Raw genomic sequence first — 15,343 nt, forward strand, 5'->3', positions numbered from 1 at the left:
CTCTTTTAAACATGTTTACTCTTAAAATATTATTAAACATATTTTTTAAATAATAAAAATAAAATAATACAATAAATATAATAATTATTAGTTGAAATAAAATATAAAAAAATATTTACTTGTTTATTTTTGCGAGTCTGTAGATATGCGAATACCTACATAAAATTCGCAATCTGATTTTATTAGTATGTAGATCCGATCTGATCCAAAAATTTTGCGGATCGAATGGATATCCATAATTTTTGGATCGAATTCGAATAAATGCCGCGAATTAGATTCGATCCATAAACACCCTTGTCACACATTATTTGTCAGCGGATAAACTAAAAGGTTCTTTATCAATTATCATAAAATAAAACGTAAAGTGTTTATCTTTTCCTTTACATGACATATTCATATCAATAAAAGAAAAAAAAGGAAAAAGAGAGAGAAATTTGATTTTATACGTGACATTATTTGTCTAGTGGATAAAGTAAAAAGTTCATTAGTAAAAAAAAAAAACATAAAATTCATGCTATTAAGAATAAGGATTATTCATGATATTTATTTATTTTGAATAACATATCAAATATAAGCCTGGTTAATGGGAAAAAAAAAAGATTAACATTAGAGTTTTCGTTCTATTCAAACTAATTACTAATATCAAGAGTTTATTATGCATGCATAAGATTTTAGTTTCTAAACAAAATTCGATATAACTTAGTACTAATATTGTTTCATAAGACCGGCTATGCGGTATGGTATGGAGTGTTAGGCGGCTAAAGGGGAGCACGAACATAAGTTGAGTGTGGCAGAGATGAAGATGTTGAGATGGATGAGTGGTCATACGCCGATTGGATAAAATAAGGAATGAAGATATAAGGGAGAGAGTTGGAGTAGCACCCATTGTGGAAAAGATGGTTAAATCGCGTCTCAGGTGGTTTGGACATGTGAGAAGAAGACCGATAGAACATCCAGTCAGGAGGGTGGATGAGATGGAAGATGGACAAGGGGCGAAAGGCAGAGGAAGACCTAAGAAGACCATCAATGAGGTGGGCAAACGAGATCTACATGTAAACGGTCTCTCTGTAGACATGATACATGACAGAGCACAATGGCGTCGTTTGATTCATGTAGCCGACCCCACTTAGTGGGACAAGGCTTTGTTGTTGTTGTAATCTTGTTTCATAAATTCCACGTACTAAAAATTAGTCACTGACTTAATTATTATATAATTTATATATATTTATACATATTAATTCATATATTTTTTTAATTAAATAATTAATCACTAGAATAAATTTGTCATAGTAACATAATTGTTCTTGTTTTGATGTGTTTGTATGAATGATTGCAGGTTGGTTTTGATTCAGTTCACTTTGCAAGGATTGATTATCAAGACAGAGCAAAGCGCAAAGTTGATAAGTCACTTGAAGTTGTGTGGCGTGGTTCCAAAACATTTGGTTCTTCTGCTCAGATTTTTGCTAATGCTTTTCCTGTTCATTATAGTGCTCCAAACACTTTTAATTTTGAAGTCAATAATGAAAACTTGATCCCATTACAGGTTCTAAAATGCTCATGCTATTTTACAAATTAAATGTATTTATATCTTTGCATATTTTGTTAAGTATATGGCTTATTGCATGTGCAGGATGATCCTCTTCTTTTTGACACCAATATCAAACAGCGTGTTGAAGATTTTGTTAATGCTGCTACTAGTCAAGTAAGACAATGTTTAAATTAGTTATGAAACTCTAATTTAATTTGTACAAAGGGTAAAATTGGAATTAACTAATTGAAATGAGAATATTTTAGGTATAAAATGTTATTAAAGTTTCAGTTTCCATCTCTAAAAATTTTAGTCCCCTGTGTTCGTACTTTTTTGAGGTACTGAAATACTGAAATTTTAGAGACAGAGACAGAAATTTTAGTACCAGTCTCTCAACCAACAAACATAATACTGAATCTCAGTCTCTATCTCAGACTCTCAGTACCTCAAAACAAACGCTACCTTAGTAACTTCTTTCTGATGTGTCACTCTTAAGTACATGTTAAGGACATGACATGTGGCAAATTTTACCTCACATGTCAAGCAATTGTTAGCGACACCTCAGCAAGAAATTAACAGAATGACTAACTTGACTCGCCTTAGAATTTTTAGCATTAATCCCTCCAAGAATTTCATCAATACAAAGTTTTGCTACTTTTAATTCTTTGTACTATTATTATAGGCAAGTGTGACAAGGACAAACCATATAATGTGGACAATGGGTGATGATTTTCAATACCAATATGCTGAAAGTTGGTTCAAGCAAATGGATAAATTGATTCACTATGTTAATTTGGTAAGGGGTTTATATGGTTATTATATACATGTTTTGATTGTATATGGAATTTAAATGCATTCTCTATTGTGTTTTTAATCTTTTTCAGGATGGGAGAGTGAATGCCTTGTATTCTACTCCATCTATTTACACTGATGCCAAAAATGCTGCTAATGAAACATTGCCATTGAAAATTGATGATTATTTCCCGTAAGAATTTATTAGATGAATGCTTCTTTGACTGATGATTGTTTCCATTGTGTTAACATTTTAATCTGTTGGTGACTTATGCACACCACATGTTTGATGATTTGTTCTAATAGGTATGCTGATGGAGCAAATGCTTATTGGACAGGATACTACACGAGTCACCCTGCCCTCAAGCGATACGTTAGGTCGCTAAGTGGATACTATTTGGTATAATTTAATGTTCCAATCATGATAAAATTTGGTGGGATTTTCTTGTTTTTTTTGCCTCCTATGGTTCTGAACAAATTCAGTTTGATATGCTGATGACATTTTGTTATAGGCAGCACGCCAACTCGAGTTTTTGGCTGGAAAGAAATCTGCAACTGGAAGTAATACATTTGACCTTGGAGACGCTCTTGGAGTTGCACAACACCATGATGCTGTCTCTGGCACAGCCAAACAACATGTAACTAATGACTATGCTAAAAGACTGGCTATTGGAGCTTCTAAGGTTAGGAGCTTGAACTTTCCTAATCTGAATTTTGATAATGTATCTTGTTCGTTTCGATTGTCTTTAAAATTTAGCCAGTTCTTGTGAACTGATTCATTGAAGTTTTGCCTAGTAAAATGGACTTGAAAACCTCAATGAATTGATTGTGGTTACTTGACGGAATGGAAGAAGGAAGGAGAGTTTTCGAATGAAGAAAAGGGTCTAATCAGTCGAACTTGTAGAATTAATCATGATTAGTAATAAAAAGTTGAATTTAGAATAGTGTGATATTCACCAAGCAATGTTCTCTTGTAGGCTGAAAAAGTTACTAGCTCTTCTCTGGCTTGTCTTTCTGGCAAGAAATCAAATGGTCACTGTTCAGCTCCTGCAACGGAATTTGCTCAGGTAACATTTCAAAACTTCATGAAATTATTGATGTTTATTACTCTTGTCCAAGGAAGAGGAGCCTTGGAACTACGAGTGAGTTGTTTCCTTGTGACCTTAAAGTCACGGGTTTTTGCCATGGAATCAGCCACCGATGTTGAATCAGGTTAGGCTGCCAACATTACATATTTGAGTGTGATTCTTTCTAAAACACCGGGTAATGCAGGATATTTAGCACCGAGTTTCCCTTTATTACTCTTGTCCAAGGTTCTAGCGATGAATAAATGTTGTAGATTGTGTCCATAGTGTCTTGGTAGATATGTTGTAATATCTTAATCTTGATTATTGAATTGTTTGTCACTTTCTCTACTCTTTTGTTTTAATTATTATTTGACTTTTGGCAGTGTCAATTACTCAACATCAGTTACTGCCCACAAACAGAGGACAATATTCCAGAGGCTAAGAGTTTGGTAATATTTTCACTATTTTTTCTTTAAGAATTGTTGTATGTACTCATTTATTCATATTGTCTTGTACACCAATCTGACATACAAATATCCACCATTACATGAGATGTGAGAACTATCTTGTGTTGATCTCACACACCATCTAACAATAGAGAAGTGTGTGCCGACTTGTGTATGAGGTGGAAATGAATACAACCAACATAACTCGGTTTATTCTAGCTAAATTTTCTTAAAGTGAATGTTTTTTTTTTTCTAGGTTGTAGTATTGTATAACCCACTTGGATGGAATCGCACTGAGATTGTTAGAATACCAGTGAGTATCCCTAATTTACTTATTATGGCATTATGAATAATTCAATTCCAACACTATGCTGAAAGGTAACAATTTTGTACTAGGTTAATGATGATAATCTTGTTGTCAAAGATTCTTCTGGAAATATCATTGAAGCACAGTATGTGGACACAGATAATGTAACAAAAAATTTAAGAAGCTTCTATGTTGAGGCCTATTTAGGGGTGCAACCAAAAGAAGCACCAAAATATTCACTTCTGTTTCAAGTTTCAGTACCTCCACTTGGATGGAGTACCTACTTCATTTCGAAAGCATCTGGAAATGGTAAAATTATTCCCCCCAACCCAAAAAAAAATCTAGTAGCAATAGTTTTAAGCCCGTTTCTAACTGTTTGGTAGAAGAAGACAGATATAGAAATATGCAAGACTTTTTTTTTTGTCTTAAAACACTTGAGAAAAGATGTAATGCGATTCCTATTTGTATGGTTGTGCAAATAATAGCTTAATGACGGTTTTCATCGCAATTGTCAAAAAAGATGAATTTTTGTAAGATTTGATGTTCTGTTAATTTTTAGTATTGAATAAGCTTTGTTTGGTGTTTCCACTTGATAGGTAAAAAAAGAAGTCCTTTCCTTTCACAGCTCGTCAGCGGCGACACCGTTACCATAGGACCTGGGGATTTAAAGATGTCATTTTCTTCAACTTCTGGACAACTTCAACGGATGTTTAATTCCAAAACTGGAGTAAGTAACTTTGAATGCTCACAGTAAAGTGTTCATAATGTTTTGTTAAGTTTTAATTGAGTCATTAATCACGACTATAGTATAGTGCAATGTAAGCAACCAATAAATTTTGTCATACACTAGAAAGAACTAACTACTGAAGACTATTACCAGATACCAGCTATTAGCACAAATATTGGCACAATCATAAAGTCTCAGTTCTCATATTCCATAAACGATAGATTTCACAGCATAGTTTGCTTCTTGATGGCATTTTTTTGGTCATTCATTCATGTCAAGAATATTTCATGATCGCTAAAACATTCTGCAGGTTGATATACCGGTTCAACAAAGCTATCTCTGGTATGCTTCTAGTGGAGGCAACTTTCCTGATTATCAGGTGTGTGATTTTTGCACAAACAAGAACATCCATTCTAATAAAGGTTTAAATTATAATGTTTTCTAAAGTGGTGTGAATGTGATCTCTCCTGCAGGCTTCTGGTGCATACATATTCCGGCCTACTGAATCCCCGCCAACTGTTGTTTCAAGATCAGTAGGTTTCTTTTCCAATCAGTTGGTTCATGGCATTAGTTATAACATAACAAAAGAACTGTGATTACATGATTTCTCAATACACACAATATTACATTTCCAATTCCTTTGAAGCTTTTATATTTAAATTTGTTTTCTATTTGATAGGTTCCCTACAAAGTAATCCGCGGGCCACTAGTTGATGAGATTCATCTAGAGTTTAGCTCTTGGATTTACCAGGTCAGTGTCCTTTAAAACAATTGTGTTTATTGTCTTTTTTATTTTTCAACATATAATGGTATGTCCTATTATTTTCAAAATACTTAAATGGGTTTGCTTTGTCCATAAGCATGTCATTTGCTTCCTATTTATTTGTTTCATTTATTTTTTGAAGGTTATTAGGCTTTACAAAGACAAAGATCATGCTGAAGTTGAATACACTGTGAGTTGCCTTCTTTGGAATAGTGAGAAGCCACTTTTTTCATCAGCCAAAATAGAATATTATGCTGTTAATTGTCTAAGGTTATGAAACAAATTGTTTTATGAAGGTTGGTCCAATTCCAACTGATGATGGAGTTGGAAAAGAGGTGATCACACAAATAACAGCAAATATGGCTACAAACAAGGAGTTTTATACTGATTCTAATGGAAGAGATTTCCTGAAAAGGGTAAATCTGATGTCAATTTTCTTTTGTTTGTAACAAAAAATCCTCCTGGGAAAGATGTTCAACATTGAGTTTTCTGACTCAAAAATGTTTATGCAGGTTCGAGATCACAGAGAAGATTGGCCCCTTCAAGTTACTCAACCTGTGGCAGGAAACTACTATCCAGTAAAATTCCTTGGATCTCTTACTTATTTATTTTTCATAGTTTATGAGCTTCTATGATATTATGGTTAAGTTTGTTATAATGCAACTAAACTACTTATTTCCTGTCTGTAGATTAATCTTGGAATTTATGTTAAGGATCAGAAATCTGAACTCTCTGTCTTAGTTGATCGTGCCACGGGTGGAGCGAGCATTAGAGATGGAGAGATGGAACTAATGCTTCACAGGTATATATAAACATGCCATTTCTTTTCAAATTCAAGATTATTTTACTATGAACAGTTACAAACTGCTAATGGTCAATGCTTAATGCTCTAGGCGTATTCTCCAAGATGATGGTAGAGGAGTAGGAGAAGCTCTTGATGAAATAGATTGTGCAAAAGATTATGGATGTAAAGGACTAACAGTATGGCAATGACACTATAATTAAATTCATTCTTGCGCGTCCTGATTAATAGATTGGGTGATGAATTTTTCTTTCATATTTTATGCAATATTGAATTTGCATGTATCAGGTGAGAGGAAATTACTACCTTGGCATCCACAAGCTAGGATCTGGTTCCCGGTGGCGTCGGACAGTTGGTCAGGAGATTTACTCACCCCTCTTGTTGGCTTTCACATATGAGGTATGAGTCAGTTATGCATGCTTGCTTCATGAAATAATAATAGTAGTTACAATGTTAAATATTCTGTGGCATGTTATCATTTGTGCAGAGCTTGAAAAATTGGAAGTCATCTCATGTGACAAAAGGAACTGTCTTGGAGCCAAATTACAGCTTGCCTCCCAATGTTGCTCTGCTAACTCTTGAGGTATATCAAATTCAGCATAGAATGATATAACTCTCTTGAATCTTTCAGACTTAATAATCTTTTTATTATTATTATTTGTGTAGGAGTTGGATGGTGGAAGTGTGCTTCTCCGTTTGGCACATCTATATGAGGTAAAATCTATGACTATCATCATCCCCCTCCTTGTATTTACCTTCTGATGAACCAAGCAAAATTAAGTAATATTTTCTCTCTCAGGAATGCTAGAGGGTTAGCAGAATTTATTTTTTTTGCCCAATGGTTAGCCATTAATGTTTAAAAATATAGATTAAAAGTATGTTGTTGAATTACTAGACTAAAGAAATTGGGTTGATGGCCAAAAACAATGAATTCTGCTAACCCTTGAGCATTTCTCTTTCTGTCTCTAGCTGCATTATTTTGTAAACTGTGATGTACTTCTCATATATTTCTCTTATATTTTAAATGAAATTAGCAAAGTGAAGATGCTGAGTATTCAACTCTGGCCAAAGTTGAACTGAAGAAGTTGTTTGCCAGAAAACAGGTACATAATACTTGTTCTCAAACCCTCTTTTTTTTTTTCGCACCCTCATTTTTTGCAAGATATTCTCAGTTGTTAGTTAATAATTAATGATTTTATTAAGCTCAATTTCTTTAGGTAAGGAGGCTTGCATGAACCAATAATCAAATTTTAATTAAGGAAAATGTTAGAGAATTAATATTTTTAGTGGATAAAAAATAGAAAGTTAACTAGTGTTGTCTCTAATGCAAGGCATTTACTAGTCACTTAACATTTCTATTTAAGCAAAGCAATTTTTCCCCCTTTTATTTGTTTATTTATTATGATCAAATACTTCCTAGGAGCATACTTTAGATTAAGTTATCTCACTATGTTAAGTTGTTAACAACTACTATAATATGTTCTTGGTGTTTAATTAATTGTTCAGATAAAAGAGTTGAAGGAGATGAGTTTATCAGCTAACCAAGAGAAATCAGAAATCAAGAAAATGAATTGGAATGTTGAAGGGGAGATTAATGGAAAAGAACCTAAACCACTTAGGGGTCGCCCTGTTAATACTTTCAATTTTGTTGTTGAGCTTGGTCCTATGGAAATACGCACATTCTTGTTGAAATTTTAGAGAACTATGTATTATATGATCTATTCTCAAAAGTGAACATTGGTTTACATAAATAAATAAAAATTGAATAATGATGATTTCATTTGAATAAATAAACATGGTTCCTATTTATACAGTCTTTATTAGTATTTGCAAAAGCTTATTCATCTATTTAATAAAAGTGGATCATAATTCCTTGTTGCACTCTTAAAAAATGTTTTATGGTGTGAATTCAAGTATTTAATTTTGGATTTGAATTCTCTAAATTTTGAATTTCACTTTAGAAGATAAAATATAATCTCTTACCGTTTATTTCATAAGTAGGACAAGAGAAAATATAAAAGAGAAAATATTCAAAGATGAAATATCACACTTTATCCTTTCAAGTAAAAGTCTAAAATTTAGAGGATCCAAATTCTTTAATTTTGATATATTATAAGTGTAAAAAAGTTTAACACGTATCTAATTACGTAATGTCATGTAAGTAAAATAATTATATTTTATATTAATTATGTGAATAATCGTAAAAAAAAAAAAACAGATATAATTAAATAACTCCAGAATATTTTACACTGTCAATACATCAAAATTAAACTAAAAAATTTAATACTCCAGAATTCACAAACTTAACATAAAAAAAATGTTATTAATTAAATTTGATTTATGCAAGTCTATATATGATGATATAACGTTTATGACAAATGAATAAAACTTAAAGTATATACCCTTGTATTACATTATCTATTTATTAAAAATTGCTTTTTTTTTTTTATATATAAATAATTAAGTATGGGGCTGATAAAAATTAAATCGGATAAGATAAAAAAACAAAAAGAGAGTTTATACCGGTATTCGCGCGGGAAACTTCCAAGTTAGTTAAACCCTTGGCTCCGATCCTTTATCTTATGCCACGTGTCCTTTCAGACAGTTACAACCGTTAGTCCGTTAGACTTTCTTTCCCTCTCTCTCCATCCCAAAATCCAAACACAGTTAACGACCTTCGAAGTCTGAACCATTCATCAATGGCGCTAGAAAATCCTAACGTCGAGGTTTACCCTTCCGTCGACGTCGAAGTCGGAGACCTCGTCGAGAATCTCTCCCCGGAGGAGAAAGCCACTGCTGCCGACGATGACAGCTCCAGCTCCTCCTCCTCCGACGCCTCTCCTTCGGCGCCGCCGGCAACCGAGGAGATCCTCATCACAGTCCCCGGCGCCATCCTCCACCTAATCGATAAGGAGTACAGCGTGGAACTAGCCTGCGGCAACCTCACCATCATTCGCCTCCGGCAAGACGAGAACATCGTTGCCGTCTATGCCGACCTCGCCGGCGAGACACAGTGGCCGCTGGCGAAGGACGAGGCCGCCGTGAAGGTGGATGATTCACATTACTTCTTCTCCTTCCGTGTCCCGATCGAATCCGACGATCAGAAACCGAGCTCAGGCGCAGCCACAGAGGTGCTGAGTTACGGCCTGACGATCGCATCGAAAGGACAAGAAGATCTGCTTTTGAAGCTCGATGAGATTTTAAACGAATGCAGCTGTTTCACCGTACACGAAGTGAGTAAGGATGCGCAGAAGAAGGGGGAAGCGTTGGACGGATCGGTGGCGGCGGATGTTTCGCCGGAGGATATGAAATCGGGGGAGAAGCAGGAATTGATGGAGGAGATGAGTGCGGCGTATTGGACAACATTGGCTCCGAATGTGGAGGAATACAATGGAACGGCGGCGAGGTTGATCGCCACCGGATCGGGGCAGCTGATTAAGGGGATATTGTGGTGTGGAGATGTGACGGTGGAGCGGTTGAAGTGGGGAAATGAGTTCCTGAAGCAGAGGATGGCTGGTGGTTCCGATGTCGAGGTTAGTCCTCAAACTATGAAGCGGATTAAAAGGTAGGATGATATTTTTTCTCCATTCATTCTAAAATTCATCTAATTTTTACAAAAATATATAAATATTAATTGGATGTTCTGGATAATATCAATACTAAACAAAATATTTCTTATTTCTCATGTAATAATCTTGTTTATAAATTGATTATAATGGCTCTAAATTTCATCAACAATAATCTGCTTTAAATGACGGATTTAATATTGCAATATGTAAAATTAAGATTCAAAGGGTTATATTAAGATAAATCCTACTATGTAGAAATTTAATATTACTATACCATGGAAGGTCCAAAACCAAAGATTCAGATCTATGATGTATCATTTTTTATTTTTTAATGTTGTATATAGGGTTAAGAAGGTGACTAAAGTGACAGAGAAAGTAGCCAATGGGGTCCTCAGTGGGGTGGTGAGAGTCTCTGGATTTTTTGCCACTAAAGCATCAAATTCAAAAGCCGGGAAGAAATTTATCAAACTACTACCTGAAGAAGTTGTGATTGCATCACTGGATGGATTCAGTATGTCAATTATCTCATTCCCTTTCCTTTTAAGGGAGCTAATGATTCTACATGCATAAATGAAATGCTGATATGAGTTTCCAGGTTCTAGCCAAATAATCACAAAAGAGAAATAGATAAAATCATGTATCTTCTTTAATTTGGACAGAGCCAAAAAGTATGATGTTTTCTAATTAAAAGGAGGGGGAAATAAGATGTTATTAGAAAAAATAAGATAACAGCATTTTTTTTAAAAAAAATCTTCTGTTGAATGCATCATAACTTGGTAAATCAGCAGGGTGATAAATGTTCATCCAAAACTAATTGATACATTCTTTCCAAAACTTGGAATTCTTGCCTTCACTTAGTTCAATGTGCAACAGATTTAGAGAACTCAAAATTTCAAATCATGTTTTTATCAATTCAAAATAGATCACTTTCATGTAAATGCATGTGCATGAACTATGAACTATGAACTATTGCATAAGATTGTTAGAAATTATATATGGAATAAACAATTATGAAAAATCAGCTGATATATGGTCTATTAATTCCTAAAGTTCTTTTGCAACTGCAAACTTCATGAACAGCTTTAAACTGGTATTATTGTCTGTAATATTGCAATGCTAATCTTTAGTTCATTTGCACAACAATTTTTTTCTAACTTGTTTGCAATACTCAGTTGGTTATTATACTGATGATGTTACATTATTAAATATGTCATGAACAAGTTTTAATTTTATAATTCATTTTTGTGAATAGTTAAAGTATGTGATGCGGTTGAAGTAACAGGAAAAAATGTCTTAACAACATCATCAACTGTGACAACTGAACTTGTCCAACACAGGTAAATAATCTCAATACATGCATAATTCTTAAGCAAAACATGTTCAAATTTTAAAATACTAATTGTCCCTTATATTTCTGGTTAGAAACAAGTCTAGGGATTTATTACTCAAAGTTAATTCTTTAATATTGCAATGATGATGCTGATGAGAGAAATTTGGCAATGTGTGTATTGCATGCAGATATGGAGAAGAAGCTGCAAAGGCTGCAAATGAAGGGCTAGATGCAGCTGGTCATGCAGTTGGGGCTGCATGGGCTACATTTAAGATAAGGCAGGCCTTTACTCCAAAGAGTTTGATACAACCTGTCGACGTCAGCAAAGTTGCATCTAAAGAATTAGAGGCTAGGAAAAAAAAGGCCAAGTGATGATGATTACGATTTATGGCATGAGTTATTCAATATTTTAAGGTTTGATCACCATCCTAATATCAAAACTCTAAAGTCACCACTGCTATTCATTAATTGCCCACAGTACTCTTAGGAGAGGTGGCCATATTGTTGTTGTATAGATATATATTATAGGTTAGGACTTAGGACAATGCTATAATGCTAATCTAGTGGTATTATAAGATTGTAGTATTATATAATTCTATATACTAACATTTTTTTATTAGATCTACATCATTAGATCGTTTTAATGTATCATGATGTACCAAGTTAAATTTGGTTTGTTTAATTAAGTCATGTCCCATAGGTTATTTGATGTTTATTCTTTACCATATAATATATATATACTCTTCATAACTGGGTTTTTATTGTTTTAATTGTTTTAATTTGGTGGCAAGAACAATACTCATTTTTAGAGATGAATTTTGCAATTTAATGAATTTCAGAAGTCATTTATAATCACATTTCAGTTTCACTTTGTGAGAAAAGATGTTTAATATTGTGCCGCTTTTAGTTTTCCATATAACATTTTAAATTTGAATGTGATAAGAATAAAATTGTGTTTGTAAAATCAGCCCTTACAAGTTTGTGTGTTGAACTATGAATTGAGCTGACTGAGATTGTGACACCAACCCAACCTCGTCGATCCCTTTTTGTGCCTCCACTATAGAAAAAGTATCAAATAAAATAAATCACTGGTGTATGTTCATTGTACAGTGTTATAGTTGAAACATACATTTCTTATATTTTACATTCTTTTCTCCTTGAATAATTTTCTCTTCTTTTCTTTTTTCTGGCTAAAAGTTTATGTTGAACAATTTTGCTAGATGATCATAACAACAATCAACCAATAATCAATTAAAAGAATTCAAAATCTTATATTACACGTCTAAAATCTAAAATTACGTATTCCAAAAACTTATGGTGATTGGTTATTAACTGTTTTTTTTTTAAAAAAATTCATATTATCCGCAATTATGATGATGTACACAGTATACTTAAGTCGAAAACTCAAGATATATATAGAAAATAATTCAGAGTAGATCACTCAAAGTATAATAAAATCAACTATATAATCATGCTACCTAGCATGATTACCACTAGTACTTAGGATAAGATCACTCAAAGTATAATAAAACCAACTATATAATCATGCTACCTAGCATGATTACCACTAGTACTTAGGATAAGCACAAAATAATAACTGTTAATTTCTTATCTTCTCTTTGACCTTCTAGAAGTTCTCTCTCTTTCACTTCATCTTTCTTTCTATTTTTTCTTTTCTTTTCTTTTTTATCTAAAGAAAATTTGTAACAACCAAGTTTAATTACTTTATCTATATTCACAACAAAACTCAATGTTTTAAGAGTTTCCAAAGTGGTTTTGCATGAAATCTCAAAATTATCCCCCTCTATCTAATTCTATATATGGATGTGTAATATACCAGGATGTAACCAAATTAAAGGATTATTTTTAGATTACTTTTTCTCATATGAACAGTTGAGCGAAAACTATTACTCATTCCATGTTATGGAAAAGCGTATCTGAAAAAAAAAATTTAATTGTCATAACCTTTTTTTTCGGTTTTTTATTAACCAATAATACTTGTTCAACCAACCACCTCTATTTGTCTTGATCCAATTTCTGAGCATAGATAAATCATATTCAGAGAACTGAGGATACATGAGTGGTCCAAAACCTGTTGGCTATGGCATCTTAGATGATGCAGACACTTTCTAATAATTCTTTTTGTTTTCTTTTTTGGAGGTGGCCATTATTGGAGTACCAACTTATCTTATGATTGTGACAAATGACACTTTAATTTTAATTTCCTTTAAATGTATGCCACAAGCTCTAATTTTTATTTTTTTTTTCAATTCTTATATTATATATAATAAGACTTTAATTTATTAAATATAGTAAAATAGATAAAAAAAAATAATTGACACAATTAATATGTAAAAATACCCTGTATTTTAGAAGTATCTGATTTTGATTGTTATGCTAATTAATGATATACGCTCATGCTGGCTTTAGAATTTGAAGTTTTGAATTACTAAAGTCCTTTCATTGCCACCTTTGATAATACTAAAACCTACTATCACTATAACAAAATAGCATATTTAATATTTGGTGACGGTTTTAACTGTCACTAAATGGTTTTGTGACCGCTAAAAAAAGCGTCACAGATTTGAACGTCGCCAGTTGGCATAATGACGGTTTTGGACCACCGTTAATAAGGAGTGTCGCTAAATTGTTTGTGACGGTTTTTAAAGTATAAAACCGTCACTAATTTGTAACAGGTGTTTTTTATACTGTATTTCGCGACGTTTTGAAACTGTCATTAAATTAATAAATCATGTGATAGTTTTTAGACATATTTAATGACTATTTAAACCGTCACTAAGTTAGTAGTTCTTACGATAATTTTTAGGCATATTTAGTGACTATTTAAACCGTCACAATATTTTTAGTGACAGTTTTTCGATTTAAAACTGTTACTAAGTTATTTACTAAGTTATTTATTCCTGTGACAATTTTTTCCTGTATTTAGTGACTGTGTTAAACTATCATAATCTCTTCAACATCAAAATTTCTATTATCAAAAGTTGAATTCTCCATAAATGACATTGTTTTTCAACAAGTCCAAATTCAATCCCACAAATTTTACAAAAATAACAACAATGCATTTCAAAAGTTAAATTCTACAAGTTTTAATTACATAGTCATAATTCATATATATGATGAGTATATAAAAAACTTGTATGTAAATATTCAAATTTGATATTTAACGAATTTCAAATAAGATATTTTAGTTGCTAATCAATTTTTATTCTCTAAAATTTTTTAAAAATTATTTTTGTTGGATAAGTAGTTAGTCCTTTTTTCATTTTCAATCGAATTTTTAATATACTTATTAGATAAATAAATTTTTAACAAATTTTATAATAAGACAATTAAATTTCAAAAAATATTATTATGAGATAAATTATTTCCTCTTCAAAATGATGGAAGAACCAATTTATTCCAATTTATCCAATAAAATTAATTGCTAGACATCGATCTAATAACTAGAAATGAAAAAAATATATGCATGCCATATATTTGCTTAATTATTTTGAATGAAGTGACACATGCAGATCATGTTATTTTAATCAAATTAAAACCATGCATATGGTGCACTCACTAGCTAGCTTAGTGTCTTGTAATTAATTATATTTATTTTTGTATTAGTTTTTTTATGATATCTGGATAATTTTGCTTTACAGAAGATTCCATCCAGAATGAATGAATCCAAATGCAAAAGAAACATCGTCCACTAATTTTGATAGATTAAGTGATGAATTGCTTAGAGTTCTTTAAGCAGGATTGGACATAGATTCCTGTGTTACACTAATTCTCCTTAATATTTAATCTACTAAACATAATCTGGATTAAAGAGGAGTTTATGCACACATTTTTATCCCTAAAGTATCTTTATCATGTATATAAACAAATATTTTTTTGCTATTTATATGACTCGAACCTAAGAGTTCTTTGTTAGAGTATAAATTACTTATTATCTTAATTAATCTCACATTTATTATAATTTTACATATTTAATAAATAAAATTGTAGA

General features: G+C 32.3%; 2 protein-coding genes across 2 annotated transcripts in view; both read left to right on the forward strand.

Moving 5' to 3' along the window:
* LOC107642476 (alpha-mannosidase) overlaps nt 1–8,242 on the forward strand; it is a gene marked incomplete at its 5' end in the record, with an annotated part of 10,973 nt that extends 2,731 nt beyond the window's left edge. Inside the window, 24 exon segments of the mRNA XM_016346233.2 lie at nt 1,337–1,543; nt 1,631–1,702; nt 2,211–2,324; nt 2,413–2,513; nt 2,627–2,720; nt 2,833–3,003; nt 3,298–3,387; nt 3,771–3,836; nt 4,090–4,146; nt 4,230–4,449; nt 4,737–4,867; nt 5,178–5,246; nt 5,341–5,400; nt 5,547–5,618; nt 5,773–5,820; nt 5,927–6,046; nt 6,143–6,208; nt 6,320–6,432; nt 6,524–6,611; nt 6,721–6,831; nt 6,920–7,015; nt 7,099–7,146; nt 7,467–7,535; nt 7,939–8,242. Of these exon segments, the coding sequence (XP_016201719.1) occupies nt 1,337–1,543; nt 1,631–1,702; nt 2,211–2,324; nt 2,413–2,513; nt 2,627–2,720; nt 2,833–3,003; nt 3,298–3,387; nt 3,771–3,836; nt 4,090–4,146; nt 4,230–4,449; nt 4,737–4,867; nt 5,178–5,246; nt 5,341–5,400; nt 5,547–5,618; nt 5,773–5,820; nt 5,927–6,046; nt 6,143–6,208; nt 6,320–6,432; nt 6,524–6,611; nt 6,721–6,831; nt 6,920–7,015; nt 7,099–7,146; nt 7,467–7,535; nt 7,939–8,130 (2,475 nt within the window).
* Nucleotides 8,893–12,016, forward strand: LOC107643748 (senescence/dehydration-associated protein At3g51250). Its single transcript, XM_016347481.2, has 4 exons — nt 8,893–9,997; nt 10,346–10,512; nt 11,254–11,338; nt 11,520–12,016. Exons 1-4 carry the CDS (start codon nt 9,132–9,134, stop codon nt 11,701–11,703), a joined length of 1,302 nt encoding a protein of 433 aa, XP_016202967.1. The 5' UTR covers nt 8,893–9,131; the 3' UTR covers nt 11,704–12,016.

This window comes from Arachis ipaensis, chromosome B01 (genome assembly GCF_000816755.2).
Source record: "Arachis ipaensis cultivar K30076 chromosome B01, Araip1.1, whole genome shotgun sequence".
In the NCBI taxonomy this organism is placed as follows: Eukaryota; Viridiplantae; Streptophyta; class Magnoliopsida; order Fabales; family Fabaceae; genus Arachis; species Arachis ipaensis.

What these genes read in the sequence shown, in the direction of transcription:
- LOC107643748 (XM_016347481.2), top strand. Translation starts at nt 9,132, where the DNA reads ATGGCGCTAGAAAATCCTAACGTCGAGGTTTACCCTTCCGTCGACGTC. An exon ending in ACTATGAAGCGGATTAAAAG is followed by an intron (nt 9,998 to 10,345) that starts GTAGGATGATAT and finishes TGTTGTATATAG; the next exon opens with GGTTAAGAAGGTGACTAAAG. An exon ending in TGCATCACTGGATGGATTCA is followed by an intron (nt 10,513 to 11,253) that starts GTATGTCAATTA and finishes TTTTGTGAATAG; the next exon opens with TTAAAGTATGTGATGCGGTT.